The sequence below is a fragment of the Cyanistes caeruleus genome, chromosome 3 (assembly GCF_971803275.1).
Source record: "Cyanistes caeruleus chromosome 3, bCyaCae1.hap1.1, whole genome shotgun sequence".
In the NCBI taxonomy this organism is placed as follows: Eukaryota; Metazoa; Chordata; class Aves; order Passeriformes; family Paridae; genus Cyanistes; species Cyanistes caeruleus.
The window spans coordinates 23,814,759-23,834,798 of NC_141703.1; the positions used below are offsets into that span (position 1 = coordinate 23,814,759).

Below are 20,040 nucleotides of genomic sequence, written 5' to 3' on the forward strand. Positions count from 1 at the left end.
AAATTATCAAGAGAAGTTCATAAAAACACTGAGACTACATGTTTTTCTGTCAACAAATGCATCTCTAGTATATTAGCAAGCCAGTATATTTGTCACAAATATCACAGTTTTCATAAGGAGTTCTACTTGAAGTGGGCAGTAAGCTGGCTGCTAAAGCTTTTACCCAGAGTTTTGGAAGCTAGGACCTGCTTTTGTCTTTTAATAATTCATTAAATCGGTTTGTGTTGGTCTTTTCCTAATGCAAATGTTTATGTATTCCTTGAGGGAAAGTAAGAGAGACTAATTTGACAAAATAACAGTCATGGACTCAACTGGGATGTAAACAATCCAGTCTCAAATTATTAATTGAATCAGACAGAGAGGGGATAAGCTCTTTCTTCTGTATTAAGTAGTTCTTAAAAATTGAGAAATATAATGCATTATTTCAGCTATTGTACAATGTTGCACAAGAGTTCATGTTTTGCCTTGCTATAAGGAAAGCTGAATATAAATTGGAAAAAAAAGAAGAGGAAAAAAAAGCAGAGTGAAAACCTATCAAGTATTCTGAAATTTCAAGCTTCTTTTTTTTTTTCCAAATTACATTTAAATAAAATTATAATTATGGATTTTTAATATACATTTCTCTGAGGTAATTTGTTTTTAAACATTTAATTTTTCTTTCTATAAATTGACAGATTTTGTTGAAAGCTTGTTCTGACGAGGAATGTACACCCCCCATCTCTAATCAGGAGCAGTTGTGAATGTGCCTTACATTTTAAAACCCAATTTAAATTGCATTCATTGCTAGAGATGGAGGTGGTGATATTGCTTTATGCTTTTTCTTGTAGAAATTCCCTTGGAGGCAAATCGACCTCCAGATAACCTCCCCTGCCCAACAAAGCCATTCTGGACTAGATTTATTATGTAACAATCTATGTCTGACATTTACGCACACAGCCAGTCTTGTGACAATCAGTAGTGCACTGAACTAGTGCTCTTTTGAAATGAAGACAAACTTCTTGGGCATGATTTCTGAAAAAGGCTGTGCTTGGCCCTGAGGATTGTTTTTCCCCAGCTTGTTTTGTAATATGCATTATTTTTCAAATTATTCTAGTTTGTTTCTTTGCTCTATAGGAATTTATTTTGAGGGCTGGATCTTTGTCTAATGACACATTAGGGGTTACAATGACTGAAGTGGAGGTATATTCATGTCCTTTAAGAGTGGTTCACCTTTTTCCCCTGTACATCTATAGCCTGATATGCACAGAGATTTAGACATAGAGGAAACTTGGAATATGGAGAAAAAAAATAAAAATGGAAGGCTCTTAGAACAAGCAGCCTGCAATACTATTCTTGAAAAGCAGGCAACAGAATATCCCAAAGTATTAGTTTTGCTCACTGCAGTGAATTTAGTTTCCTCTCCAGGTCACGCTTACAATGAGTCAGTTCCAAGTACAGAATAGTAACACCTCTGTCCTTTTCCCATTTCTTCTGTCCAAATCTTAGGTGACTGCTCTACCCTGATCCTTCCACTCCTTCCACCTGGCCACAATAAAATCCCTTCCCTGAATGCATGCAGTGACACGACAAATTAGATGCAACATCAACAACTGCTCTTTTATTTATACAGAGAAGCAACATCTGCCTTCTTCAGGCCTGACCCCTGACTGTTCTTTCCCCTGGGGCATGCAGCCCCTTGGGCAGCCTGAGCCCAGAAATTCTACTTGATGCTGACACAGAGAGGACTCACGTTTTACAGGTTTCCCTTGAAGTACATTCTGTAGAACACATTCTAGCTGCCAAAGAAATACAAACAGGAATGGATTACTGAATGCAACCAGGCATTTTGAAACTTCTCCAAAATGGTTATCCATGATGTTATCCAGAAAATAGGTACATATATGATTAGAGTCTGGACTTTAGGAAATTAAGATTTTTCCTCCTCTTACAAATTTAGTTATTAGCATAGCTGCTAAAGCAATCCTGAACCCTGCTTTTTTATTTCTGTTCAGTATAATAGGTTGTGAGTAGAATTTTGATTCTGTTCTATACATGGTCTGGTTGTGTATTTCATCCATGTTTTTGAAATACAGCCTACTTTTGTCCTAGAACAGAAATACTTCTTGTCAGAAACAACAGATGTATTATTCACTTGCTTGAATTCTTATTATCTGTAATATCTTTTTTTTCCCCAGTGACCAGGTGTTTGAAATTGGAGTATTAGATATTTTTGGATTTGAAGAATTTCAAAAGAATACTTTTGAACAGGCAAGTGTGGATGCTTTGCTGATTTTACTGTACCTGTTTTTATTTCTCTAATTAACTAGTTTTGATCAGAATACATGAAGGTGAAAATTTTCTCTTTAAATATTTTTCCCCATTATACCTATTTGTGTATGAATTATATGCTGGGTTTTGTACAGTTGTTGACAATTTTAAAATAATATAGTAAATATCTATTGTGATTTTGAAGAGGGGTAGTATTAGCACTGAAAGACAATCTGAGGGAAATAGTGTTGTTTGTTTCCATGCTTGTGGTGTTTATACTTCAAGTAGATCAGTGAGCAGAAGGACAGTACACTGAATTGGAAGAAAAATCAAAAGGTCTTCATGTGCCTTGGAGAAAAAATAAAATGAAAATGTTTCATTATGCTAAGTGCCATTACTGGCAGATTCAACTCTTTTTTGACTTTACAATATGTGACTTTTCAAAAAAATTGAACTGCATTCATGGAAAATAAATTGAAATTTATGTCAAATAATGCTTTAAAATCCTTTTAAATATCAAACTTTCTTTAAGATGTTTGCCTACCTTCAACATTAATCACTGAAAACCAGAGCTCTTGTGAATTACGTATTTCAGAAAGCATTAATGACTCTACACAACACACTCAAAGAGGTGTTTAAGTGGTTGTTCAGTTGCTCATTCATTCTGTAATGCAGAGGAAGAAAACCAAAGCATAGAAAAGAATCAAGAAGGTATCAGCAGCAACAAAGGACTTGCTATTGTTTGAAACTGGGATTTTCCCCTTTGTCAGGGGTCAGTCCATTGTTTTATGGCTCAGCTTCCTCTTTCTAGTGAGTTCAGCTTGTATAATGTTTACATTGCTACCTGATTTCCAAATGTTTGAAAGCACAAAATAGGTTTACCTGTACCTTCAAAAGAGCATGTAAGAAGGCAATAAAATCAATTCCAGTTTCCCTCTCACAAAATTATTTCTGCTGTTACAGTTCTCCCTTGTTTAAACATTTGCTGGATTAAGGACTATTGATGTGTTGCAATATTCCTAGTCATTTACTCATTGTGAATGCCACCTTCAGGGGAAAATAGAAAGCGAAAAATTAATAACATTTTAACAGACTGAATATATGAAATAAAAAAGAAACCATAAGCTTCCTGCCTAATAAGTATGAAGTATTCTATGCAGTTTAAATGCTTCTCAAAAGAGAGGGATTCATCTTGGGAGTTACTGGTTATTTTCCTTTGACTCTGTTCTGCACTGTTTTTTTAATCGTGAAAATCATAAAAGATCTGAATTGACATCATGAAATACCATAAATTCTATTTTCTGGCGTAAGTAATTTTCTGCTTAATAACTGGAAAAGATTCTTGAATAGAAAACACAAGATCTAAGAAAAATGAGAAAAAAGGAATTTATTTTATTATTTCTGTGTAGCAAACATGATAATTTCAAAGTCATATTTGCATTTCTATTTTTTTTAATAAATAAGTGTATTTCATGAGACACTTACTGTCTCTCCACTTGGGCTGAATGATATTAAATAATAATTTGAGTCATAATATCAGGACTTATTTAACTGCATTCCTGAAAAGACAAAGCAGCAGTGAAAGTTTTTTATATGAACTCCATAATATAATTAACATATCTGATTCCTGAAGTGGTAGATTGTAGTATCAGTGAAGAGAAGCAGTTTGTATCTCCTTGTGGTACTCACTAATAATGAACTTACTCCAAAGAGTCTGAACTTCACAGTAGGAGCTCTCTAGCAGAAGAACTCAAGTTCAGAGCTCTGCCTGGGCTCGTTACCCCAAAGAATAAACAGTCCTGTTATCCCAGATAGGGTCCTCATGCAAATCATTGCATCATGTCTGCAAACATGCCCAGTGTCAAGGCCAGTGACTGCAGAATGTTATCATTAAATGTTACAACCAGACAGTAGTGGGGCCATAAAAATTATTTTTTAATCACATTTAGATTAGCGTATTTTAAAATGTCATTAGAAAAGTAATCTTAGGGAAAATGAACCTTTTCAATTTTTTTTTTTTCAAATTAGCATATGATAACTCATTCTTTGTGATATCTGTTCTCCTGCTTTCTTGGAAAAAAAAATTATGACTCTTTTTCAATAAAAATTAAAACCTCCTGATTGCTCAAAACATGTGACATTCAAAGTATCTATGTGAATCTTTCTGGTGCTTTATATCAGGCCAGTAGATAGTTTAATATCATAATTAAGAAAGCAATAAGATAGTAAATCACATGTCGGTTTTAATAAACTGTATTTGAAGATGGTTCAGGCAAACAGAGATGGAGAAACCAGGTAGAATAACTGTTTGTTTACTCCAGTGTATGTTTTGGAATGACAAGGCATTAGAGTACTGAAATATCAAACTCAAATGAAGAATTGGTCTAGGAACAATTTGTGAGCAATACAAAGGAAGACAGCTGTCAAAGAATTAGAAAAATAAGATGAATTATGCTTACACCAAGAATCTGATAAACTCTGCAGGCAAAATGATGCGGCTGACAGCTTGTAGAGGGAAAACTTTTAGAGACCATTGTAAACAAGAAGGAATTAGAATTTTAAAAACATTATTAATTAAGTGTTCATTTTTTCTTTTGCTTGGTGAGTATTGGTAAGTCTTTATTGCATGGAACATGTATGGTATGTTGTAAGAGCAACAATGGGACATGTAATTCTAAATTAAAAGTAAATAAGTGTGGAATAAGCAATAGTGAGGGGAGTTTTGATTCTTGGTATGAAATTTAAAAGCTGAAAGGCAGGGAATTCTGTTTCTAGAAGTCACAGTCTAAAGGAGTCATTGCTCAATAAAGACTGAAAGCTTCTGAATTACATGGACTCAGTGAGTTACTGCTTTTACTGCTCATCAGCTGAGCTATAGTAAATGACTACAATACACTTTTAGCTAGCCCTAATAACAATTTAAAATCACTTCCTAGCAGTGATCATTAGCTTGGGAACAACATTTTCCTGGAGCAGCTGCATACCTGCTGGGTCAGAAGAGCTTTGTGTACAACCACACTGGAACATGGTCAGAAGTGAGGAGAATTTCTCTTTCCCGTTCTTTAGAGAAATGGCCTTCACTTTGTGGTCATTTCAGGAAATATGAGTGCTCTACCAAAAATATCAAGGACAGTTTCTAGTGATAACTCAGTTTTATCAGGCTTCTCTATTTGAGAGGGACTGTATTTGTTTACAGTTTATTCTGCATCCCTTTAAAACTAGAATACTGCCTGCTTCTCTTCTAGTACAATTTAAAATTAGGTTAGATCTTATTCATGGCTCCTTCACAGCACAATTCCAAATAATACAGTCAAAGAAGGCTACAACCTTCATACTTATAGTAGTATATTTTCAACCACAAACTCATGACCGATGAATATAACAAGCAATAAGCAGGAGTTGCCTGTACCATTTTCCTCCAGCTGTTTCTAGGAAAATTGTATTATAGCAGAAGAACCAGACATTAGAGGAGTATGAGTAGCTTTTCTTCCCCCTGCATAAAGTCAGTCCACTTCTACAGAAATGGAAGTCTGTAGTCATAGATTCATCATAAAGAGACATAAAGTTAAAGGGACAATGCTACTAGTCTTTCCCGTCTGATATATAATTCAAATGAGAAACTGAAGAAAGAATTTAGTTCTTGCTAAATTATGTGTTTAGCTCTTGCATGGGATTTTACATCTGTAGGTCTCTTAATTTTTGTAAAAGAATTTTTTATTATTCTTTTATATAGGAAATATAAGTGATTTATCTAATTTAGTACTGCAGGTCACTGGAACAGTCAAGTGTCTCTTGACTTCCATTCAACTCCATAGCCATTAAAGTACACACACATTTTCTGTGTGATGCAGTGTAGCTCTGGGAGAGGCACAGCCTCCATGGCAGCTCTGTGCAGCACATCTCCTGCAACAGGAGCCAGTTGGCTCTGAGAGCAGAAAGCATTGCCCCAACCAGGACTCTACTTCAGTCATTATGGTGAAGCAGAAGAGGTCAGGGAACCCAATTGTGTTGGAATTTTCACCTATGTTTACTATTAGGTGTGGTACATTTTAACTTCTCAGCATGTTATTTCTGTGGTTAACTCTGCTGACACTACATTTTTGGCATATAACATTTCCTGGCCAAAACAACCGTAACAGATTATTTTACATTACAGTGCATTGTCTCAGCCATTAGACTGCTTCTAGTAGTCTGAAGGTAAGGTCATGTTGCCTGTTTTGAAGATGGATGGATATGAATAGACAAAAGGTACATGACATAACTTTTCTACAGTCATTGCAGTCTCAGTGGTAATAGATGGGAGGTCACACACAGGGTTTTACATTTGGACAGTCTGAAAGAGCATTTCAAGAGTTTGTTCTGTGCAGAAGAAATCAACCTTCTTTTGTTTTTTCTGTGCAGAGCATAGATGGAGAGTCCTGCATACCTCTGTGGAACAGGCAGCTGCTGGTGCCCACTCTGAGCTCTGTTACAATGTAGGGACTCAAAGCAGAACCTTCCACAGCAGTTCCCAGTGCTGGAGTATTCCTTATTCCCCATAGCATGGTGGAAAGTGCTTACCATGATAATTCAGTCTTTAACAAGGAAGTATGATGTGATATTTTTAAGCCAGAGTTTTACTAGCCTCCATGCAGAGGAAGGTTTTAACAATCTAATTTGGAGCAGCAAGAACCAGCTGATCCTTGGCACCAGGGAGCCAGGCCACAGGACCCAGAGGATGGCCATGCGCTCCCTGATGGGCAGCATCCCTGGAGCATGGAGCACAGAGCCAGGGCCAGTGACAGTGCCCATCAGCAGCCCTGACATGGCAAACAGCCAGACGGGGCTGGGACCATGTCACAGGCACTTGGAGAAAGAGCTGGAAGCTGGCACTGCCATGGCATCACCTGGGACCGGACCCATCGCAAGGAGTGCGTGGGGACCCCAGGGAAAGCTGAGCAGGGCTGTAAAAGCCTACTCCTTCCTTCAGGGGCCTGGCAATCCTGTGTTTCACTTTCTTCCTTAGTCCAGTTCCTGAGGATCTTACACTCTTCATGGCCTTTGTCAGGGTGCACTCCTGCCTCTTCCCTCTTAGTCTCTTCGGTCTCCTTCCCATGCACACATTTCTTTCCATTTATGAAGGGCACTATTATCTGTTCAGTGTTCCAGTCAGCCACTGGACAGCCAGTGCTACTTGACTTTAAAGCTGGCTTATCATGTACCTGACATTAAAATAATTTCTTTTTTTATTTTTATGCAGTAGACATCTTTTAGCCAAAAATAAAATATTTTTTCAAAAGTTGAGATTCCCAGCTTGATTCAGTTTGTAATTGATTAGTGAAATACTGCACAACATTTAACTGATATCTTACTTTTCCACACTAGCATCCTTTTTTATCCCATAGTACTTAATTTCTAGCCAGCATTATGAGTGAATAAATAATTTAGAACTATTTCAGTTTCAGAATAATTCCAAACTCTTTCAGGGAAAGATTGTTGTTACCATGTTTTTTTGTTATCTTTTTTGTTTTATACTTTCATTTGTACAAAAAACAGTGGGGAGGACTATTCCACTTTGTATTGAAATTGTCCCTTTTTTGGGGAGCATTTCAGACCCTCCTTTGTGGAAGGATTCTCAGGTGATAGTAAACTGAGGCAAAGTTTTGATGTAGCATCAGGTTCTCTTTTACATTATTTGAGGAACACAGATCAACTAATGGCAACTGATCCTAGAGATGACACGGAGTCCCATGGAATTAAAGTTATTCTGACAGAGGTAGAAGGACTATGTCTGAATTTGTTACTGAGCTGCATGGAGAACAAGAAATCTGTGTTAGATCCTACTAGCCCTGAAAGAAGAAGGAAGAAATATAATGGTTCTGGCTTTGTTAACAATTCCTTAGAAATATTCTGATTGGTACTATACATAAAGAGGAGGATGTTGAAATGTTTGGGTAACAGATACAAAGTTGAACAGGATTCAAGATACTTCTGAAAAAGTATCTTAACCTAAATTAAGCTTAGGTTTAAAAATATTTTCTGAGTCCAACCTCAGAAAAAAGATGATTCTGTGTTTCATTATCTTAAAAATTACATTTTTTGAAACGTTAGGGCAATTCCTTGCAGGTTAAATTTGACATTGTAACTTCATCATTCTGACCCATAAATTAGGGCCTGATAGATGTGTTGAAATGACAGCTGTAAGCTTTACTCCATGCTCTGAATACACATTCCTTGGGGGAGTTAATCCTTCTGCATGACCAAAGGATGTAAATGAGCTTTCAAAGGGTCTTTGCATCCATCTTTCCCTCACTGACTGACAGTCACCAAATTTCCTTCTTTGGTAATGCCTTTTTCAAATAGACATGAGAGCCTGAAAATTGAATAGAGTGAAAACCAGGAACATTTCCTTAATCATGGGTGCTTTTCTTCAGAGCACAGTACCGTTTTGGTATTCTACCTAAATTTTCATTTGGAGTGTACTTAGTGGTACTAACTGGTCAAATGTAAAAGAGACATCAAGCTAATACTGTCTAATATGAGGAATACTTATTGCTTTTACCAAATATTATTTTTTAAATCTACAATTTGGATGGTGCTGCAAGTTGTGGTTGGTTTTGAGTTGTTTGGTTATTTTAAATACTTTAACAAGGATTGTTTTTTTTCATCTAGTAATATCCTAAAGGACTTCTTAGAGTAGTTTTGGACAGATATATGGCTTAATTATTTTCAGAGACATGATAGTGAGGTAAGGTAAAAAAAGATTGGTAGAAAGAGCAATATTTAGAAGACATAATATGGAGCCCGTGAGATGCAGATTAAGAATAGCTTAACAGTGTTTAATAACAAAAAGTGCCATAGGTGATGTTAAGTAATACTGCTAAGTAAAGCAAATATAATCCTTAAAGGTATTCCCCAATTATTTGTTTCAGGTAAAAAATTATTTGAGGCTTTTTTTTTTTATAATTACTTCTATTTCTTTCTAAGTTACATCAGCAAAGTTAAATACATTTTTAAAAAGTGTGGTTCTTTGAACTTTTCAAATCTTTGGACAGAAAGTACATCGTTTTATATAATACTTAGAAGACATGAATTGGGTTTGCAAAGCTAGTTCAGTTCATATTAATCCCATTTCTACATTTCAGCTGCTTTAACTATTATGCCAACCTGTGTCAAGCTTTTAAATTGAAGCATCCATTTATTTTTTAATCCACCTTTATTTTTTATTACAGCAGGTTGTATAGAACACTGAAATGAAGAAAGATCTGATCAGAATGTGTTGCTTTTCCTGGCTGGTCCCCTGGTTCTTGTTCTGCAGAGCCATTCTCTCAGGCACTGCTTGAGAGAGCAGCTTTGGGGCACTTTGAAGTTTGTACAGGTGCTTGAGCTGCTTTCTGCTCTGGTCTGCAGCACCTTGGTGGCTTTGTGGCAAGTCTGCCAGTCCAGCTGACAAATGTTGATGCATGCAATCAATCATGTATGAATGTTTTAATAAAATACAGTTCTTTTTATTTCTGTACTTAAAACCAATGCTTTTTATTACATCTTTGTAAGATGTCCTTCGTCTCAATTTGTGTAGTTCAATAATTTTGTTGCACAATCAGGCTCTCAAATACTTATTTTTTTTTAATGCATTTTAAGAGATTGGCTCATGATAAAAAGTAAGCTTGAGTTTATCAGGATTTTGACAGCTTTTCTTATTGTAAAATATGCCTTTGTAAAGTTGAATGATCTGGTTCTCTAAATAAGTCATCTGCAAATAAAGATATATACAGCATGCATCATTTTGAAGCTTTACCATATTCTGCCAAGTGTAAGTTTGTCTGCCTTATAAAATAATGTTAACAGGCTTCTGGAAAGATTTTGCAATTAGAATTCCAGAAGTGATCAGTAAAGCACATTTTGCCTTCCACAGAGTTAAAAAAAAAGCTGTCTTTTCCATAAAATAAGTAGATACTGGACCTCAGTTGTATACATCTATTGTTAATTAAATAAGAAAACAATCTGAATGTTTATAAATCTGACTTTAAAGAATTATTTGTTTTATTTAAGGCTGTCTTTTGTCTGCACTGTCATGCATTAGTACAGACAGTTAATAGACATTTGGTTCTAAAATGAGCTTTGTCTCGTTTCTTCTTGCTGTTTTTCACACTAGTCTATTTTATTGTATAACAAGTACAAGTTGGCTATACTAACAGGAGGTGTTAATGGAAAATTCAGGCAACTCTTACACATTACTTGGGTTCTCTTCCTTCATCTGGGTGTTAAGCCATGTAATTTTAGGATTGTTCTGAATATTTCATACCTTTTAATATGACACTCTGGTAGAATTTCTTTTACATACTTTATTCATGGAAGATATGGTTAATGGCTGGACAACACAAATATGTGACTAGTTTAGACTGAAAAGAAAATGCATGCAGGCATTCCTTGTATTATTCCTCATATGAAGTGTTCTTACACCCTTTTAGGAGTTTCTGTTTTCTTAATTTCTCAGTCATAGTTAATGTAGCATTGGAGGAGGTTTTCAAATTTTCAACTAAAATTTCCACTTTAGTGTCAATAATGCAGTTAAAACATTTATTCCACAAGGTTATTAAATATTTGCTTATTTTAGCAGGTGAACTTTGAATAAAATATAAAAGCACACAAATAAGCTGATAGAATTCCCATGTTTTTTAATTGAAAATCAGATTTCTGTGAATCTGTTTCATTTTAGATCCTATAAGGCAATCAAAGAAAATATATTAGAAGCTTCTACACTATTTATCTCTCCAAACATTGAACTTTTCTATGCAACATAATTTTCTTCACAACCTTCCCTTAGAATATGCATAAAATGGAGAGCAGCATCTAGTAAAATGTTCCTAGTGTTTTATAAGTTTTGGTAAAACACAATGAGCTCTTCAGAGGCTGCTTTAGACTTCAGTGGCATTATATGTGGAAAGAGAGTTTTGTCTTTGTTAGCACTGAACTAACTACAGACTCAGAATCTTAAACAAATATGTTGGTTGTTTTTTTTTTTTTCTAAAAGTACGTTGTATTTGTATAACCTTCCTGAATATAAAATGAAGAAGAATATTAAATATACCAATTTATATGTAGAGTTACCCTTCTTCATTCAATGGAATTAGTGTAAAATTCCACTGTATTTGATAAGGCTGATATTTGATAACTCTTATGTGGAATTTGCAATGAACTGTGAAGGCAGAAAACTGTGTATTCCCAATTTAATAGTAATAGTTGTTAAAATCTAAATTTCCCTAGGGTCTTCCTAAATCTGTAGCATGCCAAGAGTTACCATATTGTGGATTGACATTTCTTCAAATTCGATATTAGACATGCAGTAAAACCGATATTGATGAATTATCCAGTAAATGTCTTCTACTCACTTTTTCTTCATTTTACAATAGCTGTGTGTCAACATGACCAATGAGAAGATACACCAGTACATCAATGAAGTGCTTTTCCTACAAGAGCAAGCAGAATGTGTACAAGAGGGAGTTGCCATGGAAACTGTGTATTCTCCTGGTAACCATAGTGCAGTCCTGGATTTTTTCTTTCAGGTAGTTTCCAGACCCATTTTACACCATGTATATTTATACACAGTCTGTGCATGTTAGGCTAATACAAATTTTTGCTTGCATTTTCCAATTTATGAATCTTCAGACCAGGTTACAGGCCAAAGAGGCCACAGCTCAGTGGCTCACAGAGTTTACTAACACAACAGGGCTGAGGAAGATGCAGCAGAATTTCCCCACCTGTAGGGATTCCTGTGTAGCATCTGTGTATGGTGGCATAGCAACTGTGCTGCTGTAGGTCTGACAAGGAGGCTCTGGCATGAGCCTGACAGTTTCTTTAGTGCCTGAATCTAGTTTCTGGACAACTTTTAAGAAGCAAGTAACACAATTAGTTTCTAAGAGATCGTCAATAGTGACCATTTTTGGTAACTGAAACTGAAGTACTGTTCCCTACATTTCTTATAGAAGAGCCAGCCTTGAACACTTACAAAAATACTTTAATCTTTTTTATATTTCCTGTTTTTTGAAGTGAGGTATGTTTCTGTTTACTAAATTACTAGCTGTGTTACTCTACAAGGAAAAACTGAAATTCTATTGCTCCTGTATAAAATGAGAAAAATCTGTTTTTCATTTCAGAAACCATCAGGCTTTTTGTCAATGCTAGATGAAGAAAGCCAGTCTGTTTGGTCAGTGGAACAGAGTCTGTCTAAACGTATTCAGTCTTACCTGGATACAACAGATACAAACACAGTCTATTCCTCCACAAAAGATGGAAATGGTAACCTTGCCCCAAAGGATCTGGGCTCCACCTTCACTGTTATGCATTATGCTGGGAGGGTAAGTTGTTTGAACATCATTTACATGCAGGTAATGAAAAAAGTCAACAAAACAAAATTTTACATGGCTTCTCCAACTCCTGGCTATAAATAGGATTTCACTGTCAAGTGATAAACTTTCAGAGGACAACTTAGAATCTCAATTCCATATCTAATGTATAAAATGTGCAGCTTACATCACAGCATGCAGGATATGGGCTACCTAGTTCTGGCTCCTAAATTTTTTCTTCCTTGTAAGCATTTAATGTAGAAGGAGGTGATTCAGATCCCTCAGCATAAATGTTTAATGCCATTTTAGTTGGTTTCACTTTGCATGCAGATGTGGTTCCAGGACAGTACAGGTTCCCTGTAGCTCCTCTCCTAGATATGTAGATACCTGGGTTACCAGCATGAATTTGGAAAAAACTCAAAAACAGAACCCCCACTTTTTCTGTAAGTTGTCATAATTTTTTTTTTTCCTACAAAAATTGCTGAACATGCTAAATGTCTTTCAGCATGGCTGTAAAATTAATATTTTTTTTATTCCCCTTTTTGCAGTGTTCACAGGAATAGTGTAATCACTTCTTTTAAATAGGCTTCTTGCCCTTTCCAATACTTCATTTTCACATTGTCCTCACAACTACGTACAAATCAAAGCAAGCAAGTTAGATGTGTTTAAAGGGATAGTATTTTATTTCTTTTTAGATAACCTGACAGTGGTTTAAATAGGGACAGATCTATTTTATGGCTTCACATTTGTAAATGAGGCTGATGGAAGTCTTGAGCTGTGTTTTGATGCAAGCAAATTTGCTCCTGGCCAATGATAGAAATGTTGTCATTATGGAAAGGACTATTTGAGTAGTGTTTAAATTCCTAATCCAAATACTATGAATAACTCCCTGTAGGTTCTTCTTTCATCACAAGACCTTCTACTTACTATCAAATTATTTGCCAAAGTTAAGTGGTTTGAAGACCTCCACTATTGGGACTCTACTATTCCACCAATGGGAATGTGGGCACACAGTGGTTAGAGAACAGTACAACCAAGATTTTGTGCAACTTACTAGGACTTCAAGTGATGGAATAAAGGACTCGCTATGAACTTCAGATGTCTAATTTAATCTTTAATTTTTTTATACTTGTTACATAAGTACTTTTTAATGCTGCTCTGTTTATACAAATTAATCATAAGAGCCCAAAAAGGCTCCACACCCCAAAACTTGACATGGAAGCAGAAGCAAGGCATCTACATTAAAATCACAACCAGAATAATAAGCAAATTTCTTCAAATCTAAAGAAATTTTTGTTTTATTCTCTGAAGAAGAATTCAGAAGATTTGTTAAGACAAAGGTGCCTAGTTCTGAAAGGTAAACTGTGAGTGGTAAAGAGGACACTTTTCATTAACACGTGTTTTAGTCTTGCATGGTTGTTTAGATTTTTGTCTCATAACACAGACACTTGGTTTGACCTTTTCCTAATAATAGTAATGACATTTAATCTAAAAGCATGAACAAATAGACAGGTCTCCAAGTAATGTAAATCCACACATTCTTTTGAAGTCAGTGGAGATCCTTTGATTTACATTGTGCAAGGAACTATTCCAGTCAGGTTGTTCTTTGCATCCTTACAACAGTAAAATGCTTAGCCCTGCCAAAACAGAAAAGTCCTCTTTCAACTGCTTAACTCTCCTTGCTTCAATAGTAATTGAGCTAAATCCTTACAGACACTTGCATATTTGGTATCTTGTGGGACTGTTATCTATCTATCATGGATTGAAATTGCCAGTGTTTCATGATATGCATTTATATAAAAGTTCGATGATAGCATGACTGTCTAAATGACACAAACTGAGTTTATTCTGAGACTAGTATGTCTTCATATGTTGAGAACCTGAATATAAAAAACTCAGATCTTAAAATGGCTGATGTGGTTCTTTAGATTGCACTATTGCTACATTTAGTAGCTTTTTATAGAAGTCATTGATAATATATGCTTTATGAAGGATGTTAAAGGACTTTTAAGTATATCAGGATTTATTGGTACTTAAAAATAAGAATTTCATATATAAAGTATTGATATACTTTGGCAGGTTTTGACACCCATTTTTATGATATCAATTAAATGGGTCTAATGTAAGTGAAGTATAAAGCAATCTTACCCTTCATTGTTGCCTTCAGAGATCTCCAGATTTAAAGCAAGGGGCCTTAATTTTATTACCACCACAATTTTTCATTGATTTTTACTCCTTTAACTTGGTGAAGCTTCTCCGTATTTACGTGAATATAACTGAAAGATGAATCAGACCCAGAGGGTAGCGAAAGAATTCCCAGTACATTGTGACAGGTAATCAAACATGAAAGTCTTCATTTCTAGCGTTAATCATTTATGTTCAGGTGATGTGTCTAGGCTGGCAGTTGAGGAGGAGGTCACACTGAACGCAGCAGGCTCTGAGTTAGAACGTGAAGGCAGACATCCACATTTCTCTAGGTAACAGTTGTAACTGCAATCTACTTCACTGCCAGTGTTAAAGAGATACTCTGAATTACCAAAAAAAAAAAACAAACCAAAAAAAACCCCCAAACAAACCCCATCCCCCCCAAAAAAATCCAGCTAATATTCTGCGGTATGAGCTACTTATGACCCTTGTAATTTGGGCTTCTTTTCATCAGTAGTGTATGGATGTAGGTCAAAGTCCAGAATGAATTAGGTTCATTTCTTTACTCAGACACTTGCAGTAGCTATTTTAACAAGTCAGAAGTGCAATTAAATTGGAAAATGAAGTTATTAAAAATAGTTCCTCACTGAAAAGACCTACTTCTGTATATTTGAGATTGACAGACAACTTTTTTGTGAACAAAAATGATACATCTAGCTTTATATTCTGAGACAATTACAGCTGATACAGATGTGTCCATGAAGTTTTAAAGACCTCTAATATGTTCATATTTGGTGAAATTTTGTGTCAGGATACAGTAGAAAAATTATGTTTTCTTCCACTGTCAAGTCTTTTTAATTAAATGTGTCATGAATTGGGAGGCAATTTCTATTCCCTTAAGTTTCATGCTCAGCAATCTTTCCTAAGACTAAATATGCCATATTATTGATCCAAGCATTGTTAGTCTTAAACTGTTCCATAAATGCAGTACTGAGAGAAAAGGACAAGAGAGAGTGCATCAGAAGCAAAAGAAAGAAAGCACAGTGTTGAATTGAGACAAAGAATGCACAGGAGGCTCAAAGTAAGGAGGAAAAAAAATCCAAATAATTTGGCATCCATACTTAATTTTCTGTCTGAATCATTACTTCTAGGAAGTCGGTGTGTATGATACCATTCTGAGAGACTTGGATTTTTTATTTCCTTGTCTTTTTTGGAGGGAAGAAGGAGGAGTAAGATGTACAAGTTAACTTCTGCACATGGAAGAAATCAGCACAGGGGTCAGACATTTTATTGGAATCTGAGAATGAATATTGTTTCTCAAAAATGTGACAGAATGATCCAGTGGAAAAGAGAAAATGAATTTTGCCTCATTTCTTTTGAATTTTGCTATTATTCCTGAACAAGATTAAATCTGTCTTTTTCTGCATGGGCAATATGATATATTGCTTGTGAGCACACATGAACACATGCTTAGCAAAGCCTACTGTGAGCATCTGTACTCTATCATATCAAGTATTTTACTTTATCTCCTAGTTTTAATTTTACAGATGAACAGAATCCTACAATGCATTGACACATTATGTGTCTTTTCCACGAGCTGCTTAATGTCTTGGTATCTGAGTGCTGTAAGACAAAAAGCTTATCTGTTTTGTTCAGGCAGAAGGTAGAAGAGAATGATTTAGGTGTTTTATGACTAAAATAAAAATAATTCTAGTGAAAGGCTTTATCAGAAAGTTGTTTAACACATTTCTCCGAATACTGGCAGTCTGATTTCTTCTAGAAAATTTCTGCTCATCTGGGGCAGTGCTTTCTTTCTGATGCTTGATATGAATGTGGGTATACTGAGATGCTTCTTACAGAGACTGTCTGTGGGAAAAGAGGCACAGACTACACACTGCAAACTTGCCTTGAGGTAGCAAAGCATTTTATGAGTTCATCTGAACATCAGCTGAAACTATCCTGAGAATTTGTAATACTGAATTTCTAGGTTCATTTATTGATAACATTAATATTTATATTGTTGGCTCTCACTTAAGAAAGGGCTTCACATGAATTTTATCTTTGAACTATCAGGCATATCAATAGCCATGATTTTTGAAGAATAACATTTCCATCACTGAACTTTGTCAAGGACTCAGAGTACTTTATTTTTTAAAATTTTGTGGAAGAATTAACATATCAATAAGTAAATCAGAAATATATTTTCTTAGCACAGTGCCAAGAGACACAGTTTTACCTATTAGTGATATTTAACATACCAGTATTTGAGATAATGAGCTATTTTCCCCATTGTTCATGTGATCTGAATAATACATTATCATAATCTAAGCTTTCTGCTGTTTAAATTAAACTTGAATTTAGAAATTAGATAAGTCCCTTGTTGCTGTGTGCCTTGCCACTGTTTCAACTTTTTGTACTGTAATAAACCAACCAGACCTAAAGATCAACTTCTTTGCTCTGTAAACCAGTGCACGTAATGTTCCTTAAACTGCAGATCAATTCATTTCTCAACCACCTGCATATCAAAAACACCTCTCAGCTGTCAGCTCATCTTCACCAGGGCAGTCTTCTCTGAAATGCCTTGTATATCCCAGGCAGACACTGAAACTGAACCTCTAAATCAAAAGACAAAAGGAGGTGGATTAATCAATAAGGATGCTTTCATTTCCCCTACTTTGTCCCCAGGCTGAATCCCCAGACACAACAATCAAATCAATCCAATCTAAACTGTACCAAGGCCTATAAAGGCTACTTGACATGGATTCTGTTTTCACACAGGCAGGACAGTTTTGCTTTTTGTCCCTTTCTTTCTCTCTTTCTTTAAATAGTCTTGATTTGGGATTTTCACTTACTGGAGAAAATGGTAAAACACTTTTCCCCTACCCATCTATTTTGTTTCTAAATACTTCTTTCAAAAACCTCTTCTATCACAGTGTCAGAATAAGACTTGACAGCCTACAGAATTGTTTAGCTCACTCATTGCTTAACAAGATTTGTTTTGGGAGGTTGATAAACCCAGTGATCCTTTGAAAAATGGAACATGCAATCATATCACTCACATTCAAATACTGGCAGAAAATTAGCAACTACAAGTGTGTCTCTCTGTGCACTTAATTTTCCTTGGACATGTTCTCAAAAATTTCTCTTTCGCTACATGAACTAATTATTTTCTTATTAACTTAAATTTGCAACATAGGAAAAACTCAGTTTCTGAGTTATATTTTGCTATTAAAATACTAAAATTTTCATTTTTAACTGGTAATGAAGACAATTTTTTCTTAATATTCCAAGTGACATTTTCCTAGTTTTTTTTTAGGGTTCATGGCAAATCTGCCATTAACCATGAGCTTTTTTGGCCTATCACAAGATATGAAAATTAGTTAGCAAAAAAAAGAGTATTTTAAGGAATTGACAAAAACTATATGTAAAGGTGATCCTGTTGATAAAGTAACCAATATATTTTGGGGATAACCAGTAAGCTTGGAGAAAATCCCTTAAGCAAGTCAGATCCTAGGAAAGGGAATCCTTCTTTTCAGAAGAGAATGCATACAGTCTTCTGATTTTCTGGCATGAAGATGATTAATGAAGCAAAAAGGCAAGAATATGTAAAAAGATAAGAGGAATATGCAGTTCCCAAAGTCATCTATATGTGTGTATCTGTTGAGTTTCCTGTTTTCTGGGTGTCCTACCTCTTACTTATGTCTGGTAGGTCTTATGGTATTAAAATCAGATATGCTAACTTAAAAAATCAGAAAACAGGTTCAAAACAAATAAAACGAAGGAATTTTTTCCTCATACGTAGTGAAACAACTTGACACAGACTCCTAAAAGATGCTAGAAATGTTACTGATATATGGAAACAGAGATCTGAGGAGGAAATGTGAGTCAAGAGATACTGTACACAAAGGTGAGATACGGCCTGCGGGATAACAGCGCCTTCATGGGCAGAGTCCTAAAAGCTGAGAAGGGAACTGGTGGCTGGCAGAGTTGAAATAGTTTTCAATACTTTTCCCTAAATATTCAGGCTTAGATGAATATTTGGCCCTGCTCATTATGACTTATGTTGAACTCTCTTTCTTTATGAATTCAAATTTAGAAGGAAAAGCAAATCCAACTCCGTTTTACTTTAATGTCTTATAATGAAATAAAATGTAGTGTGGAACAGCTTTTTCTTTTTCTTTTTCTTTTTTCTTTTTCTTTTTCTTTTTCTTTTTCTTTTTCTTTTTCTTTTTCTTTTTCTTTTTCTTTTTCTTTTTCTTTTTCTTTTTCTTTTTCTTTTTCTTTTTCTTTTTCTTTTTCTTTTTCTTTTTCTTTTTCTTTTTCTTTTTCTTTTTCTTTTTCTTTTTCTTTTTCTTTTTCTTTTTCTTTTCCTTTTCCTTTTCCTTTTCCTTTTCCTTTTCCTTTTCCTTTTCCTTTTTCTTTTTCTTTTTCTTTTTCTTTTTCTTTTTCTTTTTCTTTTTCTTTTTCTTTTTTTCTTAATAAAAATAGGTCAGCTACTCAGATACTTTATGAAGTCTTGTTTCCTTTGACTAACACAGACATATAGGTTTGCATACTGTCTACCCCAAAAGGTCATCGTATAAAGCAAGATAAAGGAAACTGCAATAAATAGAAGTGGCAGAAAGGAGTAGGTTTTATAATACTGGACCCATTATCTAAGTGAGTGCACATTTCCTGTGTAAAGCAAACAATATTTGCTTGGTTTTTGTCTCCCCAGAAAAACTATCCACTGTGCTGGAGTGCCAGCCAGTGCAGAGTTTGGGCCAGGCTTATTTTACAAACACAGTGGAAGAAAACTGAGGGAAATATATGTGCTCTAGGTGTCATGTATTTTGTCATTTCTGATGAGGGCAAGATTAAATCAACAAAATTGGCAGCTGCAAGAGGACTTATTTCTTTTTCTATTTTGTGGCACTGGAAATGACTATGGAACCCTAGAGTGTCATTTAATTGAATCAGTTTTCATGACTTTAGGCAGTGAATTAATTTATCAAGTCTATGGAAAAATCATTTAGAACATTAGCAGTTTCTTCATAAAAGGGAATCCTCCTAACTTCTATCTATTTTTTGTGATATGAAATATGTCTTATGAATATAGTTCTAGAAGTTTGTGATGTATTATACCAGCATCAATACTGAAACTTCTCCCTGTTTCAATCTAGGCAGTTAATCATAATACAGTATCTCCCACTCCTATAGTTACCTACTCTTCCCACTAATACTAATTCTCTTCTTCTAATTTAGTCAAAGCCCAAGATACTCAATTAGGAACTGGCATTATGGATTTGTCATATAAGTTTTGTTAATTACCTTTTATGAACCA

General features: G+C 35.1%; 1 protein-coding gene across 7 annotated transcripts in view; it reads left to right on the forward strand.

Annotated features, from left to right (window-relative positions):
• Positions 1–20,040, forward strand: part of MYO16 (myosin XVI) — a 367,619-nt gene that overhangs the window by 250,981 nt on the left and 96,598 nt on the right. For all 7 annotated transcript variants that reach the window (XM_086880163.1, XM_086880162.1, XM_086880164.1 and 4 more), the window contains 3 exons: positions 2,175–2,247; positions 11,640–11,792; positions 12,384–12,584. In XM_086880163.1, the coding sequence (XP_086736289.1) occupies positions 2,175–2,247; positions 11,640–11,792; positions 12,384–12,584 (427 nt within the window). The remainder of the gene's footprint in view (positions 1–2,174; positions 2,248–11,639; positions 11,793–12,383; positions 12,585–20,040) is intronic.